Source organism: Lipotes vexillifer, unplaced genomic scaffold, assembly GCF_000442215.2.
Source record: "Lipotes vexillifer unplaced genomic scaffold, Lipotes_vexillifer_v1.1 scaffold370, whole genome shotgun sequence".
NCBI lineage: Eukaryota > Metazoa > Chordata > Mammalia > Artiodactyla > Lipotidae > Lipotes > Lipotes vexillifer.
The window spans coordinates 2799143-2810899 of NW_006772699.1; the positions used below are offsets into that span (position 1 = coordinate 2799143).

The 11757-nt window shown below is 45.2% G+C and overlaps 1 protein-coding gene across 1 annotated transcript in view; it reads left to right on the plus strand.

The window, feature by feature from the left end:
* Positions 1–11757, plus strand: part of DOCK2 (dedicator of cytokinesis 2) — a 424501-nt gene that overhangs the window by 328149 nt on the left and 84595 nt on the right. The window contains exon 30 of the mRNA XM_007447828.1: positions 8970–9048. Within this exon, the coding sequence (XP_007447890.1) occupies positions 8970–9048 (79 nt within the window). The remainder of the gene's footprint in view (positions 1–8969; positions 9049–11757) is intronic.

An 11757-nucleotide genomic window follows, 5' to 3' on the forward strand; every position in this document is an offset into this window, starting at 1 on the left:
AATTTTTTTGGAGTACAGTTGATTTACAATGTTGTGTTAGTTTCAGGTGTACAGCAAAGTGATTCAGTTATACATATTACATATATTCATTCTTTTTTAGGTTCTTTTCTCATATAGGTTATCACAGAATATTGAATAGAGTTCCCTGAGCTATACAGTAGGTCTTTGTTGGTTATCTATCTTATATATTGTAGTGTGTGTGTTTGTTCATCCCAAGCTCCCGATTTAGCCCTCCCCCCTACACTTCCCCTGTGGTAACAATGGGTACTTACCAATTAGGATTTTTTTTTAAGAAATTCAATTCAAATTTGCCTAAACAGAAAGAGAAAGTATTGGCTCAGACAACTGAAAGAGCCCAGAGTTATGGCTGCAGGCATGGATGTATCTAGGTGCTCAAACAGCGTTGTAGGGAATCTGTTTCTCTACCTCTGCTCTTTCCTCTGTTGGCTTCATTCTTAGACAGATGCTCTCTTTGCAGTGGAAACCTGGCTATGGAAGTTCCAGAAATGTGTCTTGTTGGATTAGCAGCCCCAGTAGAAAGAAAAAGCCTCTTCTTCAATAGGTACAGCGAAATTTCCCAGACTAATCTTGAGCTACATGCCCATCCATAACCTCTGTGGCCAGGAGAATGAAATACGCTGTTTCATCAGACTTGGGTCATATGACCCACCTTTGGAACTGGGGAGGCTGTGGTTAGTTCTACCCAAACCACAAAGTCTGGGAGCAAACGGGGGGGCTGGGGGAGTAATTCTTCAAAGGAAAATCTGAGAGTTACTACCTGAAGGAGAAATGGATGATGGGCAGGCAAATAAATGCACAGACATCTACTACAGATACAGGGTCAGGAGGATGGAAGCCCAGAGAGGCTGGAGCCCTGACCAGGGCAACCCCCGCTTCTGAGCTGCCGACAGTCATCCTGGAGGACATACATAGGAGAGCTTTGAAGGACTCTCCCTAGCTGAAATCCCACAGACTTTAGTCTTTTTGGGGGGGGACTGGCCCCTAGAGATGATGCAATAATCCTTGTTTCTTTATACCTACAAAATCAGAATATAATTTTCTAAGGGACCTAAGAAAATGGAATTGTCTCCTAAATAGAAACATTTGTATCTCTAAAGGATCTGCTGAGTACTTAAGTCTTTACATTTAAAATAAGTTAGACTCAGAAACACAGGCTGGGTTTCAGACTTCTTAGTTCTGCCACCTTCTCTTTCTTGGGAAGTCATTTAACCTCTTGGAACCTCGGTTTTCTGATCTGCAAAATGGGGCTAATTATATCCCTTTCGTGGTATTTTTTTGTGAGGGTAGAATGAGTTACTCCTTAGCACAGTGCTGGTACCTGGGAAGGACTCAGTGAATGGGAGCATTGCAGACAACAAATGTAGCCTTGGAGTAGAGAAGCATGTGCCTAGTGTCGACCAGAAAAGATGACTGTTTTTCTCCTCGCTGGCATATAGCTTAGGTTGTAGACTTCCTTCATCTTCTGACCACAGTGATCCCTTCCATTTACAGACCACCTGAAATTTTTTTCACGAGTGTTGCATCTTGTGTGGTGTTACGATAGCTAACATGTATTACGCACCTAGATCCACCCCTACTGTAAATACTTTACATGTATTCGCTCATTTAATCTTTGCAACAACTTTATGATGTAGAACTGTTATAATCCGCATTTTATGCCTGAGGAAACTGAAGCACAGAATAGATGAATAACTTACTCAGTGTTGTATTACTAGCAAAAGAACAGAGAAGTCAGGCAATCAGAGCCCATGTTCTTCATCTCTGCTGCTTCATCTTGTAAAATAGTGAGGCTTGTATTATTAAGTGCATTGTAAGGATGCGCAAACTGCATATTTATTGGCTCAGATACCTTAAAGAGGCCCAAAGAGGTAACCTGCACAAGGTCATGCAGCTAGTTAATGAAAGATTTCAACATAAATTGGACAAACGGAACATACACCATGGTTGAGCCCAGGTCACTGTTCCCCAGAATGTCATTTTCTCTCCTCTAAAAATATGCATCCTAAGCTCCATTCATTCACGTGGACAAGGTGAACTCTGTATGTCGGTTAGTCTGTACGTTACAACATCTTCCTTCCTTTCTTTTCTTTCCTCCTTTTCTTCCTGCCTTCTTTCCTTCCTTCCTTCCTTCCCTCCCTATTCCTTACATTTTTATGATTTTCTGTTTTTATAATTTCCCAATTATCGCTTGTTGTTATTTGTGCACGTATGTATTAGTCATATATAATTTATCTATCTGCTTGTTGGAGGAGGGAATGGAGTTTTGCAGATTTGAATGTCTCCTCAGCTGTGTACTGTTTGTGTATGCAAACGTGGTGACATGTCTACTGGAAGAAATACCTCCTGTTAGAACATTCTTGTTATTGGTAAGATGCAACATTCAGTAAGATCTGATGTACGCGACATGGTTAATTTTTAAATGCTCAAGTTCCTTGTAATATTGTAAATGAACAGAATATGCCTAGGAACCCCTTTTCCTCTCCTCCATCTGCACCTCAATCTGGAAATTCAACATTTTGGGCAGGGGGCAAGTGGTGGCCGTTGGGGATTTATACGCATCCCTAAAGCTTCTCTAAATGGAATCAATCAACACATACATATTGAGTGTCCCGGGCATCCGGAGCCCATCTACGCCATGGCCCCAGAAGGCAGGGTGCTTACAGTCTTGTTGGTGAGACAGAAAAATATGCCCATGGAAATATGACCAAGCGCTGCAGCCACTGTAGTGAGTTCAGAGTTCAGAGCACAGAGAAGTTAGGATTTATGACTGCCTAGGTTCGAACCATCTTACTTATGTTACCTCTGGTAAAGTTACTTAACCGCTCTGGACTCTGTTTTTCTCACTGTAAAATGGGGTACTAATAAGACCTATCACAAAGGATTTTTGTGAGGATCAAAATGAAATAATATGCATAAAGTAGTTAGAATAGTGTTTAGCAAGCATTTCATAAATGTGAGCTATTATTTTTGTTCTCACATTCCTGTGATCGGGGAATATCCAAAATATTTCACAGAAGAGGCACATCCGGGCTGGATCTTGTCTGCCTTACTGGTGACATATTTCAAGGTCTAATATTGTCTCCAGCACACACTAGGCACATAGTAGGGTCACAATAGTTGACCCTAAGAGGTTGAGCAGGGCAGTGCTCAGCAATCTGCTGGTGGCTCCATCAGTGTGCTGACAATCGTTGACGCCCGCTTCCCCTTTCTCCTACCTACATTAATTTGTACTGCCTACTTCCTTTTTGTAGACCTCATCTCCTCCAAAACATATCGTCCAGAAGAAGGCCTCTCCGTGGGTTTTATAGCCAGCAGGGCATATCTAATCCTGATGTCCAGCTGGCCATGGAATTCCAGTCCCAGGAGTCTGCTGCACCCCTAACTAGAATCCAGAATCACTCGAGAAGGGTCAGGGGCACTTGGAGTGAGTGGGTCGTGCCCTGACCCTGAGCTGGAATCCTCTGATACACTCTAGCCTCTTGGTGCATGGAGCCCTTGTGTGTTGTGAGGGAAGCAGCTTAAAGGCTCTGGAAGAATGGCTTTTTCACTGCTTCTAGGGGAGGAATAAGGACTCCCTTCTTCTGGCCACCTCTTTTATCTCCATCTTCAAGTTTTGACCAGTAGAATCAACTACATCCCATGAATCACAGCCCAAAGGGGAATGGGATTCAGGGAGGCCCTCTCTCTACCTTCGGCATTCTCACTGGAAAGGGCATGTCCACCTCCAGTTCCCTCTTTCATTCACATCATGCAACCTGTGGGCATGGGTTGGTGGTCACACTGGAGCGTTCTCAGCTTCGGATCCTCCTGCCTCAGAGCTACAAGGTGGCTGGGCAGTTAAGAATAATGATAACCACACAACTGACATTTATTAAGGACTCCTATGGACTGAGGCCCTGGGCCACCGGCTTCATGCACTGCATCTCATTTCATCTTCACACACGGCTCATCATGCCGATGGGGCAGCGGAGAGTACCAGAGGCAAAGCAACACGCTCAAGACCACAGCAAGGAAGAGTAGCAGAGTGGGAATGTGCCCCCAGGCAGGCTTGCTCTAGCTGCTGCAGGAGTCTGTGTGCACCTTCCGTTACTGCCTCCAGTCCAAGGACTGGTGCATATGGTGCATAGGTTTATTCAGGACACGAAACATAGGAACTCCCAGTTGCCTCCAGTAATGAGGATTTGTTCCGTTACATGGAGAGAAGTAGGAAACTGGGAACCTGGTCCAGTGGCTGCAGTGAGCTTCACGTGGAGCAGTTCTCAGGATAGCAACCTCGGGTATCCTCGGGTACCAAGCTCCCTTTCTGCCAGCTTCTTCCTACTCACAGCAGCTGACTTCTCTTGCAGTATGGCTTTTGCTTTTTCACAGAATTATCTGCTCATGGCTTCTACTCAGGGCAGGGTTCGTTGCATTCTCCCTGGTTGTCCTGCTTTTGAACTGTCTAAAAGGGTTTGATTTACTACTATCCAGGCTTGGGTGCCCCCACTGGTACCCATATGATTACCCATGGGCTTCTAGTCAGCCCATGGAAGACTGCCTGAGTCGAGTGTTGGTTCTGGGCCCTCTCAGCTGTGGGCAGGGCAGCAGGATAATGGGGACTAAGTGGGAAGGGGCTCTGTGCCTTGTGGGCATGAGTAGGAGAATGCCCAGTGTCAAAACACCATGCAGGCTGGCCTTCAGGGGAGCCAGTATATCTTTCTGGTTAATTGCAAGGGCTTTAAAGAAAGACAGACCTGAGATTGGGTGGACTCTGCTGCTTATTAGCTGTGTGAATGTGGGGAAATTTTTTGATCTTTCCAGGGCTCAGTCTCCTCTTCTGTTAAATGGGCGCGACAGTAACACCTCCTTCAGTTTGTAGGATTAAATGAAACAAAGTCTGTAGAGCACTTGGCACAGGATATATGCATGAAAACATGAGACTCCCATCATTGTCATTATTAGCAAGGTGAGCTCACAGCTTGGGTTGAACAGAATTACAGCGATTTCTTCGTGAACAGGATAGCATGGTGGTTAAATGCCAAGGTTCTGAAGGCAGCATAACTTTGTTTAAATCCTGGTTCCACATGTATTGGCTGGGTTCTTGGGAAAGTTACCTAAACTCACATCTCTAAAAGGCAAACAGTATCTAACTTGGAGAGTTCATGTGAGAATTTAAAAAGGTGGGAAAAAAACTCGGAAGAAATCCACGCAGAGTACTTAGCGCAGAGCCTGGCACATCGTTGGTAACCATGACTGTGATTATTATTAATTTTCGTAGAGGCTGCTAAGCGTCACGGATGAAATGCAGGAAATGTTAGGTTGATATTTGATCATGAACTTTGTGTTCAACACTTCAAGATCATTTTTGAAAGTAACAGAAAAAGTTGAGTGTGTTTTCATTCTAACCCACTTCAACGTATTAATGCTTAGGCTTTAAGTACAATTTTTTTTTTTTTAAAGAATACAGAAGACATGCTTTTTCAAACCCATATGTGGGAAACCAAAGTTAAGTGATATTCTGATTCCCAGAGAGTGGCTGCAGAAGAATCCAGAGAGAGGGAGGAACCTTGATTTACTTCAGCCCCTATCTGCCACCAGTGCCCCCATCAGCACAGGGAGCTAATCATGCCTGGTTATTGGGCTGGCCTTTGTGAGCCAGAGGCAGGTTTAGGTTGACAATCAAAACAATAACTGTTACGGAAACTACTGAGAATGTGTAAAACCCCTCATTTTGGTATCATATTAGACTGTCTGAGATGTTTATACATAATATGACAGCCACTCAATGCATTTCCGTCTGGGGAATCAGATACTAATCTTTAAGAAGAAAATATAGGTGTTTTTTCAAAGACATGTTAGCAAGTGACAGAATAAGAGAACCAAAGAAATCTCAACCTTGTGGCAGCCTGATGGGGTGGAGGGTTTTGTGGGATTTGTATTTCCTGTCTTTACACAGTCCAGCTGGCTGCAGCTTGTCCTCTGACTGTCCATTTTGCTGTCGGTACCTGCCTTTGGAAGAAGGATTAAGCAACCCAAAGGGGTCTGGGCGGCCATAGCTACCATGTTACCGTTGTCACCATGTGGCAGGCCCTGTGCTCAGCACTTACCATACATTTGCCATTACACCCTGCGGGGAACCTGCGAAAGGGGTTACATTGCTGCTGTTTCACAGAAAAGGAAACTGAGGTGTCAAACACGATATTAACATGTCCCAAATCCACACACAGCTGGGAATTGGCAAAGCCAGAAATCACATCCAGTTGTTGTTGTTTTTTTTTGTTTGTGTGTGTGTGTGTGTGTGTGTGTGTGTGTGTGTGTGTGTGTGTGTACAAGTCTCATGATCCTGATAACAGGATGCACTGCCTTCTTGGTTCAACAAATATTTATAGGTGAGGTTTTCAGAGGTGATGAAGAAGAGAGCCCAGTGCTACTGAAAATTAGTCCTTGGGCCACCTTTATCTATATGTCTTAGGTCTGTTTGCTACTTTACATTTAAACAAGGTTTTGTAACTTGCAAAGCTTTTTTGTGTACATTTTCTCTTTCTGGCTTCTAACAGATGGATGTTATACAAAGTCGAATAATGAAGTGCTGATCTGAAAAACAAAAAAAAACAAAACAGGAAAACAAATATTTAGTGTTTAACGAACACCTAGCCCAGCTTCCTAACAAGCAATGCCTGATGTAGCACATGCTGTAGTTGCCCTTCCCACACTCGTGGCCCACCCAAAATATACCCGCAGCTTCGGTGGACGTTTCCCACGCATCCTGAGAGCTTCCTAGTTCTTTCGTTCTCTGGGCTTTCTCTGGCTACAGGAGAGTCCTCAGCCCACCTGCAGGGCAGGCCAGAAGTGCTAGGGACTTAATGTCCGTAAGAGCAACTTTCAACCAGGGAGGGGCTGGTATTAATGGGTAAATAGCCCAGGACACTTCTGATGCTCAAGTATGTTCGATACAGTCTAAACTCAGAAGTTCCCATGCAGAATTGAGTCCCAGTTATTACCCAAAGCAATAACCTGCTGACAAACACTTCGGTTTACTGGCTTCCCACGGGTAGCCAAATAGACATTTTCCCCGGACCAGCCACTCAGTAGAGAAATTATTGATTGTCCACTGTTAATCAAAGATTATAGACAGTAGTACAGGGAAGATCCGGCCCCTGCCCTTTTAGGTTTTACAAACACACACACGCACACACACACACGCACACGCATACACACACGCGCGCACACACACACACACACACACACACACACACACACACACACACACAGTGGAGACTTGGCCACAGTTGGGCATGTAGCAGTTTGGGAGGTGACTGCGAAAATCCAGGACAGAAATGATGGTGAGTTGGTTCAGGTCCGTGGCAGTGAGTGACGATAAGTAGTTGCATGTGGATATATTTTGAAAGTAATGCTAAGAGGTTTTGCTGACAGGTCAGGTGTAGGGTATGAGAGAAAGAGGAAAGTCAAGGATGCTAAGTCCCCCTACCCCTTGAGCGACTGGAAGAATGGAGTTGTTTTCAGCTTAGTTGGGAGGACGACAGAAAGAGGGCAGGTCATAGGAGTCAAGCTTTTGACATGTATGCTTGAAATGCCTATTAGTCGTCCAAGTGAAGGTATAGAGCAGAGAGCTGGAATGCAAGCTGGAGCTCAGGGGAAAGGCCAGGGATGAAGATATAAAATTTGGGAGTCAAAGGCATGTAGGTTGGAGAGTAGGTGAGATCATGGAGGGAGTCTCTCATTTCAAGAAAAGCTCAGTCTAGTTGGAGGAGACAGTCGTTACTGAGTCACACAAATAACTCATTCGCAGACCATGATGAAGTCTGGAAAGGCAGTTGTACTGACTGTCCTCTGGGGGCCTGAAAGATGCAGCAGACCCTGCCCTGAAACGATTAGGAGGGGGCATTCTATACAAAGGAAGAATACAGCTATGAACTCAGAAAACAAACAGAAGCACAAAGTAATAGTGAGAAATGATCCTAGCAAAGAAGGTGGGGTCCAATCATGGACAGCATTGACGGTCAAGAGAAAGAGTTTAGATTTCTCCTGTGGGCAGTGGGGAGCCACTGAGGTGGGCGAACGACAGGAATGGAACTGTTCCATAGGGCGACTCACTCTAGAGGCTGAAAGGGCGAGAGATAAGAAGAGGCTGTAAGACCAGAGAGTAGGGAGGAAGGAGAGGAAGGGATGGGTGGGAAGACATTCAAGAAGAAACACAATTTGACAGCAGGTAACAAAATGTCCAATACGTGTAGGATTTGATCAGCATTACCATCTGGAGAAGAGGTATATATGGGAGGCGCAAGGCATACACAGAAGAGTGATCACTGAAACACTGTTTATAACAGAAAATGCTGAGAAGCAACGTGAAGGTCCATCAATAAAAGACTGATGGAATACGCTGTGATACATCTATACAATAGAATGCTCTTCGGTGATTAAAAGGGATGATATATATCTGAATTCACTGGCATGAAAGGAACACACAATTTATTGTTGAGTAAAAGAGGCTGTGAAACAGAATTTATCGTGTAACCCCATTTATCAAAATGCTATCTTTATAATATCGTTTGTGTATATATGTCTAGGGAGACCTTTGAAATTATGTTCGTCAAAATGTCAGTGATGGTTTTCCCCAGATGATAGGATTGCTGGTGTGTCGTTTGTTCGTTTATTTATTTGATTTGGGAGGAGGCAATTTTTCTGTCTTCCTGGGTGGCATGAATTTTCTGCCACAGGCTTGTAACAGTTTAAACAAGAGACAATACAGATTTTCTAAAGGAAGTCAAGCAGACAGGCAGGGCAGGGCAAACATGGCCCCAGGTCTACAGTGAGAGCAGGTGTTAATGTGGGTCAACGAACCTCTTCCTTGGGTCTTTGGAACTAAAGAAACTTCAGTCTGAAGCATGGGAGAGGAATGTCTGGGGTAGCGTGCTCAGATGGCCTGGTGACCTTCTGCCTTCTTCCAGGGTCTTCCTGAGAGCTATCAACAAGTTTGCAGAAACCATGAACCAGAAGTTCCTGGAAAACACGAACTTTGAGTTTCAGGTGAGTGGGAGGCGCCAGACTTGCCCTTGCAGTGCCCTGGCCGGGCTGCTCCAGCAATCTGGGCTAACTGCTCCATCAGACACATCCCAAAACACTCGGAAGCTATGCCTGTGTCTCTGGGTGTTGCCACAGAGCGGCCATATCTGTAGCGGTTCGGGGCGGGGAGGGGAGGGAGGGAAGTACTCAGCGTTTGGAACCAGGCCCTTGATTAAATAGTCATCAACTGAGCAGCATATGCAAATGTGACCGTATGATGTATCTTGTGCTGAAGAGGAGACTTGCATTCATTCATTGTCAAAGTGGGTGCCACCTTTTAAACATGTATTACTTTTGTTTTTTACTTTTTAATTCACTGGAGCCTAGAAAAGCAGCCATTCTCAGATACTGAAAGATAAAGCTCACTAGTACATTTCTGTGACTTTCTGATTCCTCCAGAAATCACTTTTAGTGCTCGGACAAGACCTGGGGACTCTGTGAGATTCAGGGGCCTCAAAGCATGGCCCTGGGGCAGACAGGGCAACACATCTGCTCAGGGCCCAGGCAAGAAGAACCAACTCTTCAAAGCCTTGTGGACAAGTTCAGGTTGCTACCTCTGGCTGGAGGTGTGAGAGAGGAGACCCTTAAAAGGGGGTCCCCCCTCCAGGGAAGCCTCTGACCCCCAGGATCTCTCACAGCACAAGCTTAGGGAGTGGCCAGCAAACTGGGGCGATGGCTTTTTCTGCCTGCTCGTCTGGGGTTTCAGTTCCTGTCTGGGCTCTGGCCTCTGACCAGCCGAGGAACCTCAGGCAAGGCCTGGACTGCATCTGTGCCTCAGCTGACTTATCTGTAAAATGCTCAACAGCACCTCCCCTCGCTAATTTGTAGTAGGGTTTTTCTAGAACGGGAACGTGCCAAGGCACTTGCTAGGGGAGCTCTCTTGTAAGGAGGGTCCCAACAGTTTCCGATCAAACACTTCCTCCTCCAAGAGGCCTCCCCTGCCTGATTCCTCTCTGAAGGTCCCCTCACAACCCCATGGCCACTGTGTATCACCACTTAGCCTGCTGTAGTCTCTTCATAGCACTCCGTGCTATCTTTCTTATTTGCCTACATGCCCGTCCTTTCTTTCCTCTGATAGAAGGTAAGCTTCGGGAGTCGGGAGTGTGAAGACTTGTACTCACAGGGAATCTATGCTGTGTTCCTGGCACATAGTAGGTCTCCTTGGGGAGGTGATGCCTGGGCTGAGGTCTGTGAGATTCGCTCTGCTAGACAGCACCGGCCTATAAATACTTAATAAATGTTGTCTTTGAATAAGATTCTCTCCCACTACCTTGCATTTCAATCAGGCGACTGAACTATAATGATAATGATGATGAAAAGAATAGCTGCCATTTTCTGACAGCAGTGTACGTGCAGATCTCACAAGAAGCACTTGATGTGTTATGTTTCGCAGTCCTTACAACTACCCTACAAGGTAGTTACTATGACTATTATTTTCTCTACTGGAGGGATGTGGACACTAAGACTCCCAGGCGATGAGCAGATAGCCTGAAGTCACACAGCGTGTCAGTGCAGAGGTGGGACGAAAGCACAGCAGTGGCTGGCACCAGAGCCTGCAGATCACTGCAGCCACATGCTAGAGATAGAGTTTCACCACCACGTTGGGTTGACTGCTTGGCAGGGTCTGGGTGAGAGTTATAAATCTTTGACATGGAAACGAAACATGTCACTTTGGCTGTTTGAATCAGGAGAAGTGTTTGATCCCCTTCCAAACGTGGCCCAGGTGCCTGCAGGCTCTGGTTACGAGTATGATCAGGGAAGTTAATAAGGCCATTGCTTTTTTGGAGGGGCAGCTCGGAACAACACACCTAGGGGCCAGTGGCAAGGCAGTGTTTGGGCCATAAAACTGTTGGCTGGTTTGTTCATTTCTTTCCGTGGGCTTTGGTAATTATAGCCTCGGACCTGATTTCCTGACTCTGGCTGTCCTCCATGGTCTTAGAGCGGTACTTGCCAAGAGAAGCTCAGCTTTAGTCCTTCATGCCACTCTTTTAGGTTTTATCCAGTTTTCCTGAAGGAAAATCTGCATCTGAGAGTGACCCAGAGAAGTGGGGGCTTCATACATGGAAGGTTTGAGCTTATGAGCTGTGTGGCTTTAGGCAAATTACTTCACCTCTCTGTGCCTCGGTGTCCTCAACATCAAATTATGACACTAATAGTACCTACTTCACTGGCTTGTTGAGAGGATTCAGTGAATTAATTCGTGTAAAATACCTAGAAGAATGCCAGGAACGTGGTAGTTAATAAATGGTTAATAAATGTTAGCTCATTATAATTACAGTAATTATCATTTTGATGTGATGATGATGACGGTGGTGGCGGTGGTCCTAAGTGTGTCAGGTCTGGGAACCCATATGTCGGTCCTTAGCAAACAGGACAGTAGGGAGGCGTCTTTCTGGTCACCACAACACTGCCTAGGGCTGTCACACCCACAAGATTTGTAAGACGGGAAAGTGGCCAACATTACAAAATGAAATAAGTCTCCTTTTCGAATGAGACTTCCACAGATATTTAGTGGGAAGCACTCAAGAACAGGATCATTCTTCAAACTTATCTTTGTTCTCCTACCTTCTCCTCACTCACTTGTGTGAGAATGGATTTGTTCTCTGTACCCTGCCTGGAACACGCCTTGTTTTCTTCTTACCGTTTCATTAATTATGCATTTAATATCAGCAG